The following is a 13,212-nucleotide window of genomic DNA, read 5'->3' on the forward strand; positions in this document are numbered from 1 at the left end:
TTAATTTGATACGTGAATGCAATAAGCTTTATCCACAACCTACGTCCCATATCAAATTATTAGAGTCACTCTATTAATTTGATACAGGAATGCACTAAGCTTTATCCACAACCTAGGTCCCTAGTCATACACTTCCTCATCCTTCTCTTCTTCTGCACATCCTTTGATAGGTATATCATCCAAAAAAGGTATAGTTAGATGTGGGATATAATCTCTAAGCACTTTATTCACAGCATTCATCATGTGGTCCATAAAGTTTGTAGCCCCTCATGGCAAGGTACACATGTGAATTAAACCCAACAGAGTCTTTGTTGCGGTAAGATCTCTGCTCTCTCAATCGCCAAATGAAACTTTTCATAACTTGAAACAAATCACCTAATGAATATACAAAGGCTTCAACAAACTCATCTACAATTGGTCTTGCTCCCACATTCCTAACAATCACCTTGTTCATTAGCTACATATCTTGTATAAATCTCAGCATTCCATTCCTCTTCAAAACATCACATTGTATCATGTATTACTTGCATAGAACCTTTGTTGAATCTCTATACAACTTCACTATTACTTGTAGGCTTACAACCCTGTGACCAAGATGATAGCTCAACCAAAATACACTTCTAAGATGATAGCTCAAACCAAAACACTTTAGTCCAAAAGCTTTAATGAGTGTGATACATCAATCTCTATACAAACAATGTATGTAGGACCATAAATTCCACGATCACAAGCTTTAAACCCCTTGTATTTTTAGCATAAAAATCTTGCACTTTTTCACCTACTATAGTACAAAGGAGAGTCCAAATATGTCCAAAAAACCCCTCTTTTTGGGTACTCAACGTACAAGAGATAGCACCCAAATCAAGGCAAAATCTTTGCAAGCTCTAAGTTTAGCACTTTAGCCCGTATAATGGTCCAAAATCTCACCCAATTCTGAAGCAAACATGTATCCACATATAAATTGAAGCTCTCCATTGTGTTTGGCCCTATTTTCCCTTGTCTTTCCTATGTTTGCTTTCCCACAAAAAACCATAACAAAGTTGGAGTTCTACTATGTAACTTTTCTCAACTAAAGGCACTAGGAATAGCCCATAATTTGCATTGCAAATTGTGGGGGCTGAAAGGAGACAATGGGTCCATAATACTTCCCTAAAACAGTCCAAGTCATTTAAAGTAGCCACTCAAATGTCCAACAAGGGTAAATGATATATTTTGTTCAAACTAGCTTGTGAAATGACTTTAAAACTCTTGACATACATGGGCACGTCAAGTACAACTCTCCTAGATACTAATATACATATCCCATAGATATACACATGAAATCTCAATAGGAATAGAGATCATGTAAGGTTTCAATCCATAAACATGGAGTGTGACAACACCACCAAGGATAGTTGAGTTGGCAAAATAGAGGGATTGTCACTAAGGAAAAAGAAAACATTGCTGCAGTTACTATAAGAAGCAAAAAGAAGAGCAAGTGCTCATGATGGAAGCTGAGGTGGAAATGCTACCTTCAACAAGAGATTATGGATGCCAATTTTCAGCTATTCAAAAACTTGCACATTATCAATGTAAACCCTTCAAAGTTCTAATAGACTATGAAAGCACTCATTCTTTCATTTCACCAAAATGTGCAAAAAAACTAGGGATAGAAATTGCACATCCACACAACCTTTTAGTAGAACTAATTAATGGAAAAGAAGTCATTCCTTCACAACAATCTAGAAAGTTAAAATTTGATCTAGATGACGTGTCTACTAACACAAGGTTCAATATCATGAACCTAAGTACCTACAAATGCCTTTTAGGGATGGATTGATTAATCCCCAATGATACTCACATCCATTGCAAGAAAGGCCAAGTCTCATTTCAAGATTTAAAGGGAAATCGAATAACTACATAAAGTGAAGTTGGTAAGCCAAAGATTCAATTGGCTTTAAAGCCTCACACATTGCTCAAGGTCTAAGAAAAGGATTATCTATTTACTTAATTAATCTCAAGAAGATTAATCAAGATAAAGAATCGAAAGAAAAATATTCTTGAATGAGAGAGTACAAGATGTCTTCTCATTTCAAGATTTAAAGGGAAATCAAGTAAGTACATAGAGTGAAGCTGGTAAGCCAAAGATTCAATTGGCTTTAAAGCCTCACACATTGCTCAAGGTCTAAGAAAAGGATTATCTATTTACTTAATTAATCTCAAGAAGATTAATCAAGATAAAGAATTGAAAGAAAAATCTTCTTGAATGAGAGAGTACAAGATGTCTTCCCTATAGAGTTTATTGAACTTCCTCCCAAAACAAAAGCCGATTAACCTTGTACTAGAAGTTGCACCAATGGGGCAAAAAGACCTTATTGAATGTCAATTGTTGAGGTCATTGAGTTGAAAGAACAACTCAAATTACTATTTGATCAAGGCTACGTTCAACCAAGCAACTCATAGTGGGGAGCTTCACTCTTATTCCAAAAGAAAAGGTCTATATTCTCTATCTTTGCATCGAGTACCGCACATCAGAGTCAAAACTAAATATCCAATTCCTAGAATTCATGAGCTCCTTGACATGCTTGAAGGGGTAAAGATATTCCTAAAGATATATCTAAGGAGGATTATCTATTTACTTAATTAATCTCAAGAAGATTAATCGAGATAAAGAATCGAAAGAAAAATCTTCTTGAATGAGAGAATACAAGATGTCTTTTTTATAGAGTTTATTGAACTTCCCTATAGAGTTTACGAAATCAAGCTTGTACTAGAAGTTGCACCAATGGGGCAAAAAGACCTTATTGAATGTCAATTGTTGAGGTCATTGAGTTGAAAGAACAACTCAATTTATTATTTGATCAAGGCTATGTTCAACCAAGTAACTCATAGTGGGTATTCTCTATCTTTACATCGAGTACCACACATCAGAGTCAAAAATAAATATCCAATTCCTAGAATTCATGAGCTCCTTGACATGCTTTAAGGGGTAAAGATATTCCTAAAGATAGATCTAAGGAGGCTACTACACAAATCAAGAAGAGGAAGATATCCCAAAAATTGCATTCAACACAAGGTACTAACACTACAAGTCCTTTGGTTTGGCTATTACTTTCAATTACCTTTAATAGGCTAGTACAAGACATCTTCAAGCATTACCTTGACAAGTTCGTCCTCATCTTCTTTGATGACATCCTAACTTACTCTAAAAAAGAAGACCATGACAAACAACTCAAAATTGTGCTTGAAACAATATTGTAATGTCCTTTGGTTTGGCTAATACTTTCAATTACCTTTAATAGGCTAGTACATGACATCTTCAAACATTACCTTGACAAGTTAGTCCTCATCTTCTTTGATGACATCCTAACTTACTCTAAAAAAGGAGACCATGGCAAACAACTCAAAATTGTGCTTGAAACAATAAAAGCCTATAAGCTCAATGCAAAGAAGAGCAAGTGTGTATTCTTTGAAAAGAAAATTATATAAGACCTACACACTTACTGTTTCAAGCACAATTTTGAGTTGTTTGCCATGGTCTTCTTCTTTAGAGTAAGTTAAGATGTCATCAAAGAAAATTATAATAGACCTAGTCAAGATCAAGGATGTGCAAGAATGACCACCTCCAAAATCAGTTAAGGAAGTACAAAGCTTTTTTGGGCTTAAATGGATGGTATCCAATTTTTATTAAGGATTGTGCTTGAAACAGTAAAAGTCTATAAGCTCTATGCAAAGCTTTTTTGGGCTTAAATGAATGGTATCGAGTTTCCATCAAGGATTATACCTTGATAGCTTTTACACAAGAAGGAAAGTATATTTTGTGGACTCAAATTGAGCAATCAAACTTTAAAAAAGCTCAAACACAATTTGATGATGGCTCTTTTTATATAGAGCTTTCTAATCTAAACCAAGAGTTTGAAGTTGTGATAGATGCTAGCTCTTTAGAATTGGTCATCAAGTGACACTCTTTAAGAAAGTTGAAGAATATAAGAAAAACTACACATGATTTTGAGCTATTGGCAGTTATTCACACCCTCAAAATTATGGAGACACTACTTTCTTGGAAAGAAATTTACCCTAGCCACGAATCACGAGTATCAAGTGGATTACTATCCAACTTAACCTAAATCTTACTACTATATTATTTTAGCTATAGGTTCAAAAAGCCCCGAACCTCCAAAGGGCTTCCCAAACCTACCCCCTTTCCCAAACCTCCTTTCTTTAATCAAAACCCCATCCCCTCCTCTCACGTGTAAATATCTCATCTCTTTCCCTTCCCTTTTTTCATTAAAGCCTCCCCCCCTCACCTCCCTTTCTTAAATTAAAACCCCCTCTGTAGGGCCTAGGTTTTCTCTCTCTTTTAGATTAAACTTCTTAATTTAAACTTTTTTAATTAAATATTTTTAAAGCTTTTTTAATTTAAAGTTTTTCGAACATAGTTTTTCACACACTTTGAGGAGCCTAGGTTTTCTCTCTCTCTTAGATTAAACTTTTTAATTTAAACTTTTTTAATTAAATATTTTTAAAGCTTTTTTTTTTAATTTAAAGTTTTTCGAACATAATTTTTCACACTTTGAGAAGGAGATAAAATAAAAGAGAAGGGAAAGAAAGAGAAAAGAGAATAGCCATTTTTTAATTAAACATTTTTCTTCTCCCCCCTCTCTCTCCTCAGATTAAACTTTTTAATGTAAACTTTTTGTTTAATTAAAATGAGAGAGAGAGAGAGAGAGAAATATACAAAGAGCAAAAAAGAAAAAAGACTCCGGAGACAAAGGAAAAGAGAGGGGGGAACAAAGAAAGAGAATTATAGAGAGAAGAAATATAAAATTTAAGAGAGAGAGGAAAGGAAAAAAGAAAAAGAGAGGGGGAGAGAGAGATAGAGAGAAGAAAATGAGAGAGAAAATAAGAAGAGAAAGAAATTGAACACAATGAGAGAAAGAGGAAATTTAAAAGAAAGAAAGAGAATTATGAAGAGAAAATATGAAATTTAAGAGAGAGAGAGAGAGGAGAGAGAGAGAGAGAGAGGAAAAGAAAAAAGAAAAAGAGAGGAGAGAGAAGAAAGAGAAGCAAAGAGAAGAAAATGAGAGAAAATAATAAGAAGAAAAAAAAGTGAACACAGAGAAAATTATAGAGAAAGGAAATATAAAATTTAAAAGAAAAAGAAAAAGAAAAAAATAAACTTATATAAAATTTAACAGAGAAAGAGAGGAAAAGAAAAAAGGAAAAGAGAGGAGAGGGAAAACAAAGACAGAGAGAAGAAAATGAGAGAAAATAAGAAGAGATAGAATTTGAACATAGAGAGAGGAAAGATAAAATTTAAAAGAAAGAGAAAAGAAAAAAAATTTAAAGAGAAGAAAAAAAGAGAAGAAAGAAAAAAAGGAGAGGAAAGGAGGAAGAGAGAGAGAGAGGAGAAGAAAAAGAAAAAGAGAGGAAAAGAGAAAGAGAGATGGGGAAAAAGAGAAAAGAAATGGAAAAAAAGAAAAAAAGAGAAAAGATAAGAATATTTTTTTAAGAGAGAGGAAGGGAGAGAGGAGAGAGAAAATATAAAATTTAAAAGAGAGAATGAGAAAAGAAAAAGATAAAATTTAAAAGAGAGGAAGAGAAAAAAAAAGAAAAATTAGAAAAAAGGGAAGAAGAAAAGGGGACGGAGAGAAAGAGAGAGAGAGAGAGAAGAGAGAGAATATAAACATAAAGAGAGAATTATATACAAGGAAAAGATAAATTTTACATACTATATAATAAGAGAGATTGAAGGGGAAAAAAAGATAGAAAAGAAGAGAGGGAGACCATGTAGAGAAAATTATAGAGATTGGAAGAGAAGAAAAAAAGAATAGAGAATGAGAAAAAGAATGGAGAGGAGAGAGAGTGAGGGGAGAATAAAAAGAGAGAGAAAAGCGATGAGAGAAAAAAAGAAGAGAAAGAAGAAAAGCAGGGAGAGAAAACCAAGAGAAAAAATAAACTAAAATAGAAGGCAAAGCAAAGGAGAGAGAAAGAGAGACTTCGCTTGCCGCTTCGCTGTCTAATGTTCTGTGCACGCGAATGAGATGTATTCAAGTCTTGCAACAAAATGAGATCAATTAAAAATTAAACAAAGAGAGTAAATATAATTACTAGCACATTAAGTCACAAGGCAAAATCCCATGACTATCCATGGAAAACAAAGAAGCATTTAAAGACCCAAGCAAGACCACAAGTTAAATTAAGTATCAACAGCTCTCCATTGAGAAAAGACTTTTCTTTACTTCAAGATAAGCCTTTACTTCAAGTTAACTTTAACAACTTAAGAACATACTTTTGGAATCTCCATTCTTTAGACACTACATGAAAACACTCAATGCTAAAGAAAGAGTTATCATTGGAAAAAGCTAAAGGATGATATACTTAAATGATCACTAAGTGCAAAAGTTCCCGATGAGCACTACATGAAAACACTCAATGCTTAAGAAAGAGTTATCATTGGAAAAAGCTAAAGGATGATATACTTAAATGATCACTAAGTGCACAAGTTTCCGATGAGTAAGTTAGGAATGTCAAATTTCTAAGTGCATGATATACTTAAATGATCACTAAGTGCATAAGTTCCCAATGAGCACTACATGAAAACACTCAATGCTTAAGAAAGAGTTATCATTGGAAAAAGCTAAAGGATGATATACTTAAATGATCACTAAGTGCATAAGTTTCCGATGAGTAAGTTAGGAATGTCAAATTTCTAGTAGGCTAGCTCCAACTAATTGATAGAAAGAGTTATCATTGGAAAAAGCTAAAGGATGATATACTTAAATGATCACTAAGTGCACAAGTTCCCGATGAGTAAGTTAGGAATGTCAAATTTCTAGTAGGCTAGCTCCAACTGATTGATATCCCTGGTATGAAACGAGCTTTTATGCTTCTGCATATGAAATGGGGATGCATTAGTGTGGATTTTGTTGTAGGATTATTCTCAATTCAAGTAGGATATACCTCTCTATCATGTTGATTATCCTTCTGCATCTAAAATGGGGATGCATTAGTGTGGATTTTGTTGCAGGATTATTCTCAATTTAAGTAGGATATACCTCTCTATCATGTTGATTATAAACATATTGACAAAGATTACTCATCTTGTTCATATCAAGACAAGCTATACAACTTCAAATATTACAAGACTTTGTAAAGAAGATGTTTAAATTCCATGGCTTATCAAAAAGGATTATCAATTATTGGGAAGTTTATACTTCTTAATTTTGGAAGAGAACATTAGAAGCCATTAGAATTTAGATTCGTTTTACCACCCTCAAACTGAGGGTCTAAGAGACCAAGTGAATCAAATCTATCTCATAGATCACTCAACATTCCAATATTCAAACAATATTCAAACAATTAGGGATTGACAAAAGGCTTATGACAATGGGTTCTACAAGTACCTAGGGCTAATAAATACAAGTTGCAAATCCTCGTGCACTTGAAAATCCACAAGCCGGTTATTAGTCTACAACCAAAAAAAAAAAAAAACTCCAGATTTTGTGCAGTGGAAAATTTATCATAAAGAAAATTGCCGATTGGATTGCTTAGTATACCATATCCCAGTTTCTCAGAGGAAATTAATGCTCATCGTCTCCTCCAAGTTGCATCGATCGCACACAATACTCAAGCCCACTAACCATCAGTGAAAACGACAAGGAGCTTAAGGTCGACAATATCACTAGCAACAAGCAAGACAAAGAAACCGGTATATAAGGATCGAGCCCAACGAGCCCAAACTGCCATACATGGACGGCTGCAAGAAGCAGCTCACACTCATACGCACCGACAAGATTCCCAAATCAGACTTTGCTAAGCTTCCTCGTAATCCTCCTCGTACTCGCCCTCGGGCTCGGCCGTGGCGTCCTGGTACTGCTGGTACTCCGACACAAGATCGTTCATGTTGCTCTCGGCTTCAGTGAACTCCATCTCGTCCATGCCCTCGCCGGTGTACCAGTGCAAGAAAGCCTTCCTCCTGAACATGGCTGTGAACTGGTCGCTCACACGCCTGAACATCTCCTGAATTGATGTCGAATTACCGATGAACGTGCAGGCCATTTTCAGACCGACAGGAGGGATGTCGCAGACGCTCGACTTGACGTTGTTCGGGATCCACTCAACAAAGTAGGAGGAGTTCTTGTTCTGCACGTTGATCATCTGCTCGTCAACCTCCTTGGTGCTCATCTTACCCCGGAACATGGCCGACGCAGTCAGGTAGCGGCCGTGACGGGGGTCCGCAGCGCACATCATGTTCTTGGCGTCCCACATCTGTTGCGTTAGCTCAGGAACCGTTAGCGCCCTGTACTGCTGTGAACCCCGGGACGTCAGAGGCGCAAATCCGACCATGAAGAAGTGCAGGCGAGGGAACGGGATCAGATTCACAGCAAGCTTTCGCAGATCCGAGTTGAGCTGGCCAGGGAACCTCAAGCAGCAGGTGACTCCACTCATGGTCGCTGAGATCAAGTGGTTCAGGTCGCCAACTGGCAAGTCACAAATAGCACCGGTCAGTATCAAAGGTTCACCTCATTAACGATCAGCACAGTGGAGAAAAGAGAGGGAGAAAGGATTGCATCTTACAAGTCGGCGTCACAAGCTTCAATGTTCTGAAGCAGATATCATACAAGGCCTCGTTATCAAGAACCATGCACTCGTCAGCATTCTCTACAAGCTGGTGAACAGACAACGTAGCATTGTATGGCTCCACCACAGTGTCTGAGACCTTCGGCGACGGGAAGACAGAGAAAGTCATCATCATCCTATCGGGATATTCCTCCCTGATCTTTGAGATTAGAAGCGTCCCCATCCCAGATCCAGTACCTCCTCCGAGCGAATGGCATACCTGAAACCCTGCGTCAAGGAATCAGACTGCAGGGTCAGCCTTGGCAGATCAGACAGACTCCGAATCTTTACTTTGCCATCTGGGAAAGAGTAGGTAGGTAAGAAGATGTAAAAAGGGGAGGGACAACGCCATATACTGAGCCCACGCTGACAAGACGAGAATTAAGAACGAGAGGGATGGATATGACATAGAAATCGAAGACCAAATAAGGTCTGCTCCGACCCGAGCAAAGAAAGGTTGAGTCCCTCAACAAAGGGCTCGAAGCCTCAACATGCACAGAACAATGCACTTTGCCCAAAATGCTGCAGGATGCAGATATCCCCGCACTACCAATCAAGAACCTTGAACCAGAAAAACGCACCCTGACAGGCAATGCACCATACCTTGCAGGCAGTCACAGTTCTCAGCTTCTTTGCGCACCACGTCGAGGACGGAATCAATAAGCTCAGCTCCCTCTGTGTAGTGCCCCTTGGCCCAGTTATTACCGGCGCCAGACTGCCCGAAGACGAAGTTGTCAGGGCGGAAGATCTGGCCGTAGGGCCCGCTCCTGACGCTGTCCATGGTGCCGGGCTCAAGATCCATGAGCACAGCGCGGGGCACGTAACGGCCGCAGCTGGCTTCATTATAGTAAACATTCACGCGCTCGAGCTGCACGTCGGAGTCGCCACGGTAGGTACCGGTAGGGTCGATACCATGCTCGGTGCAGACGACCTCCCAGAACTTGGCCCCGATCTGGTTGCCGCACTGGCCTCCCTGGACGTGCAGGATCTCGCGCATGGTGGAAGGAAGGGAGCCGACGGGAAGGGACGAATAGGGAATGGGAGGGGAGGACGAGGAGACCTGGCTATGGCGTCTCCGAGATGTGAAGGGGAAAGGCTAGGGTTCCCTGGCTTACGAGAGAGACAAGTACCTGCATCCTTCATTCCCGCCTGCTATTTATGGTGGCATCTCAGCCCTCCGTGGGCCTCCCATCCAACGGCTAGCTGTTTACCCAGGCACTGTCAGCTTTTTTGAATTTCACCTTTGCTTCAACGTGAAGATCTTGGGACCATCCGACGGCTCAGATTGTTTTCCCGGGGCCACAACGGCCACACCGCTTCTGTTTTGAAATGCGCCGTTACCGGCGGGGCCTTCTCACAAGCTGGCAACCACTGATGTGGGCTGCCCACCATCTTCCATGTTCACCTGATCAGCAAATGTTCTCACTTGATCAGGGAATGCTCTCGAAGAGCTGGATCACTCTTGGCTATAGTGGCAATAATGGGGCTGAATTGGGGAGGTTTCCCAAAGGTCCTTCCAAAAGAGGTGGACATTTGGACTTAGGGTGGTTACACACCGCCATTGCCCGCCCAATCTGTGCCCAGTTTGTGGGCACAGGAAAAAGTTGACTTGGGCGGTCACTTGTCCGCTACCTGCTTACACACTGGGCAATGGACACTTTTCGTTATCAAAAAGTGTCTGTCCATCTTCCGTCCACAATAGTTTACACACCGGCCACCACCTACGACCGGACACTTCCTGAATCGCATGTGAATGAAGGGACGCTACAGATGTTGATCATCATTCTCATAATAATTATTTTTAGAATACTTGATTAAACACTTTAAACCGACTAATAAACCTTTTAAAAAAGTCACCAATAAAACTAAAAGCATAAATCTGAAGTTTTTCCTACCAAAGAACTCCAAGATTATGACCTTATTGCGTCGTTGCTTTCTGCGCCAATATATTTGTTTCTATGGTGACTACTATTCATGCTTTTGGAAGCTCACTCACTTCCAAGAGAGCACGGGAGTTGAACCCCTTCGCCATGTTGTTGAGGCATGGCTCTACCGAGCTCTCTGCGGAAAGGTGGAAAGAGGGAAATTTTTTTAGCACACCACCCCTCTTTCCACCTTTCCACCTGCGCTGCAGATGCAAGGATGACTGAAAACTTTAAAAAATCATGCAAGGATGGCTGAAAATTACTTACTTGGATGTGATTGTGCTTAACAGTATTACTTACTTGGATGTGATTGTGCTTAACAGTATGGGCTGAAAATTACTTACTTGGATGTGATTGTGTTTACTCACCATTGTCTTCGTCGTCCATCTCCTCCGCAGAGTCAGAATCACCAAATATTGTTCTCACATTTGCGCTCTCCCTCTCTTGATACATGGCTCGAGCAATGTTATCTCTTCGAGATGCCCCCCAAGATGGATTGCCTCTTGTTTTGGCTCCGCTGCTTGAGCTCTTTGTATTGCTTGTGTGGTAGCTGTGTTAGTTAGCATAGCAACCTCTGCTAATCCATTCCTCAAACTATTTTGATGGTCCATGTCTTGATGAGCCGCATTACTTTCTCTATCAAGTTCTGTTGTCGCTTCATGTATCCATGCATCATCAAAACCATCTCCATGCACAATGCATATATTATGTAGAACAATGCATGCTGCCACCATCTTTGGGACATTTTGTAAAAGCATGTCACATCTCTTTAACAATATACGAAATTGCGCTTTAAGGATACCAAATGCCCTTTCAATTAGCATACGAGTACTTGATTGTATGTAATTCCAATAATAACGTTCCAGAGATAGCCCATCCTTACTACCCTTGAAAGGAGGAAGCATCCAAAAGCGTGCAGGATAAGCACAATCGTCTAGTAGACAGTATTAGGTCTGAACGTTGAAAAACATTCCAATCGTGCATAGAACCTACCCAGCCAACGTCATAGTCCCAAACAACACAATTGGCTGCCACGCTTATCTGTAGAATAATAGAGTGAAAGCAATAATCTTCGTGGTTCTCCCTTGGGGCAATTATGGGTATATGACTACCATCTACTGCACCAATAACATACGGTATGCCTCAAAGGGCTTGAAATGCACCAGCATATTTTTGCATTTGTTGTGGGGAAGGCCACTTTACATACATACTATACAACCCAGAAGCACCCAGTGTATCGCAAAAGTCCAAAATAGCCAGTTGTGTAAACGAAGTTGAGACTCCGTACAAATCGGCTACTAGTCCCAAACTCGAGCTGCTTGCCAAGTGATGTAGAGCCACACAGACCCGCTTCTCCACAGGTACTGCCCTTCTATAGTTCGTATTCTTGCGTTGCATTTGTGGTGCTAATTTCGTGACGAGATATTCAAATGTACTCCTGCTAACTCGTAACCTGCTTTTAAACATTCAGTTTGTATAACTCCCCATAAGCCCCTGCTCCATAAAAGTTTGTGGTCTTGGATAGGCCCAACATGACCGTCGATCGTGCCTTCGCTGACCTATCCTGGCTCGACGTGCAACGTAACCTCGAGCCTTGCACTCCATCAAAGTATGCAATAGCATGCTGTCATCGTCCTCGTCATCCAAATCACTCAACAAAAGTTGAAACATTGCTATGACAGCGACTACAACACCGATGACACACATTATCAAAAGACTTTCGTCGTCCATTCACCTGTCAAAATATTAGACGAAACTTTATGAGACACTTGAAGAGAGATGTAAAGGTAGAATAAAAAACTTGTTTTTTTAAAAGTTCCAAATTCATCTATAGTTGAATTCATCGTTCCTTTTTAAGACTTTTGATTACATCTAATAGACCAAATACCGAGGAGGCAAGTGTATCCATGATAACGAGCTTGCGCTCTTCAAATGTTTTTTTTTCCTCTAGGTTTGATTTTTGGTTGGCTAACATTGATCGGGCAGTGCTAGCCATGTCACTGAGAGACTTCTCTATCTTTCTACCCTTTTTATTGCGTGCTCCTTGGTTGGTTGTTTGATCATGCACGATCTTCGAAGGCTCATTGGAGCCAATGTCTTCTTGGGTGTGGTCACCCTGATCATTGGAGACTGATGTATTGTTGTCTTCTGACGAAGACAACCCACCAACAGACGAGGCATGTGCATCGCTAACAACATTGGCACGATTCCACATATATTCATCCACAATATCATACCACTGACAAATGATTCTGTGATCATTGCCTGATATGGCATTGTGGGCCTTATCCTTTCTATATGACTCATAAGCGCGTCCCCAACGTTTTCTACATGCCTCACCATCTTTGTCAAACTCTGGAAATAGCGATGCTAGTTGGGTGGCAACCTTGGACCATATATCCACTCCTTGCTTCGGTGGCTTTGAGAACTCCACACTCATGGATCCTCGGATGTGAATGAGTTGTACTGTCCATGCATCCTTCCATTACGCAAACGGTTTTTTTGTGGCTATTGTATGATCTTGTGTCTCAGGACCGTCATTCTGATTCTTTCCTTTCCGCCCCCTCTTTGGTTTAGGAGGTTTAGGAGCATCAAACTCCAATGATGTTCGTTGTGGACGTTGTTTGGTGGCATTCTCGGAAGATGGCACCATTGGTTCTTGAGCCTGAACCAAGTCAACCTCTTC

At 39.6% G+C, this 13,212-nt stretch overlaps 1 protein-coding gene across 1 annotated transcript; it reads right to left on the reverse strand.

The window, feature by feature from the left end:
* Positions 1 to 7,672: 7,672 nt before the first annotated feature.
* On the reverse strand, positions 7,673 to 9,734 carry LOC148037256 (tubulin beta-1 chain-like). Its single transcript, XM_087676184.1, has 3 exons — positions 9,205 to 9,734; positions 8,560 to 8,829; positions 7,673 to 8,462 (listed from the first exon to the last, which is right to left on the reverse strand). Exons 1-3 carry the CDS (start codon positions 9,596 to 9,598, stop codon positions 7,795 to 7,797), a joined length of 1,332 nt encoding a protein of 443 aa, XP_087532310.1. The 5' UTR covers positions 9,599 to 9,734; the 3' UTR covers positions 7,673 to 7,794.
* Between the last annotated feature and the right edge of the window lie 3,478 nt (positions 9,735 to 13,212).

The sequence above is a fragment of the Lygodium microphyllum genome, chromosome 4, assembly GCF_053477565.2.
Source record: "Lygodium microphyllum isolate KBCC chromosome 4, Lygodium_microphyllum_v1.1.10, whole genome shotgun sequence".
Lineage (NCBI taxonomy): Eukaryota > Viridiplantae > Streptophyta > Polypodiopsida > Schizaeales > Lygodiaceae > Lygodium > Lygodium microphyllum.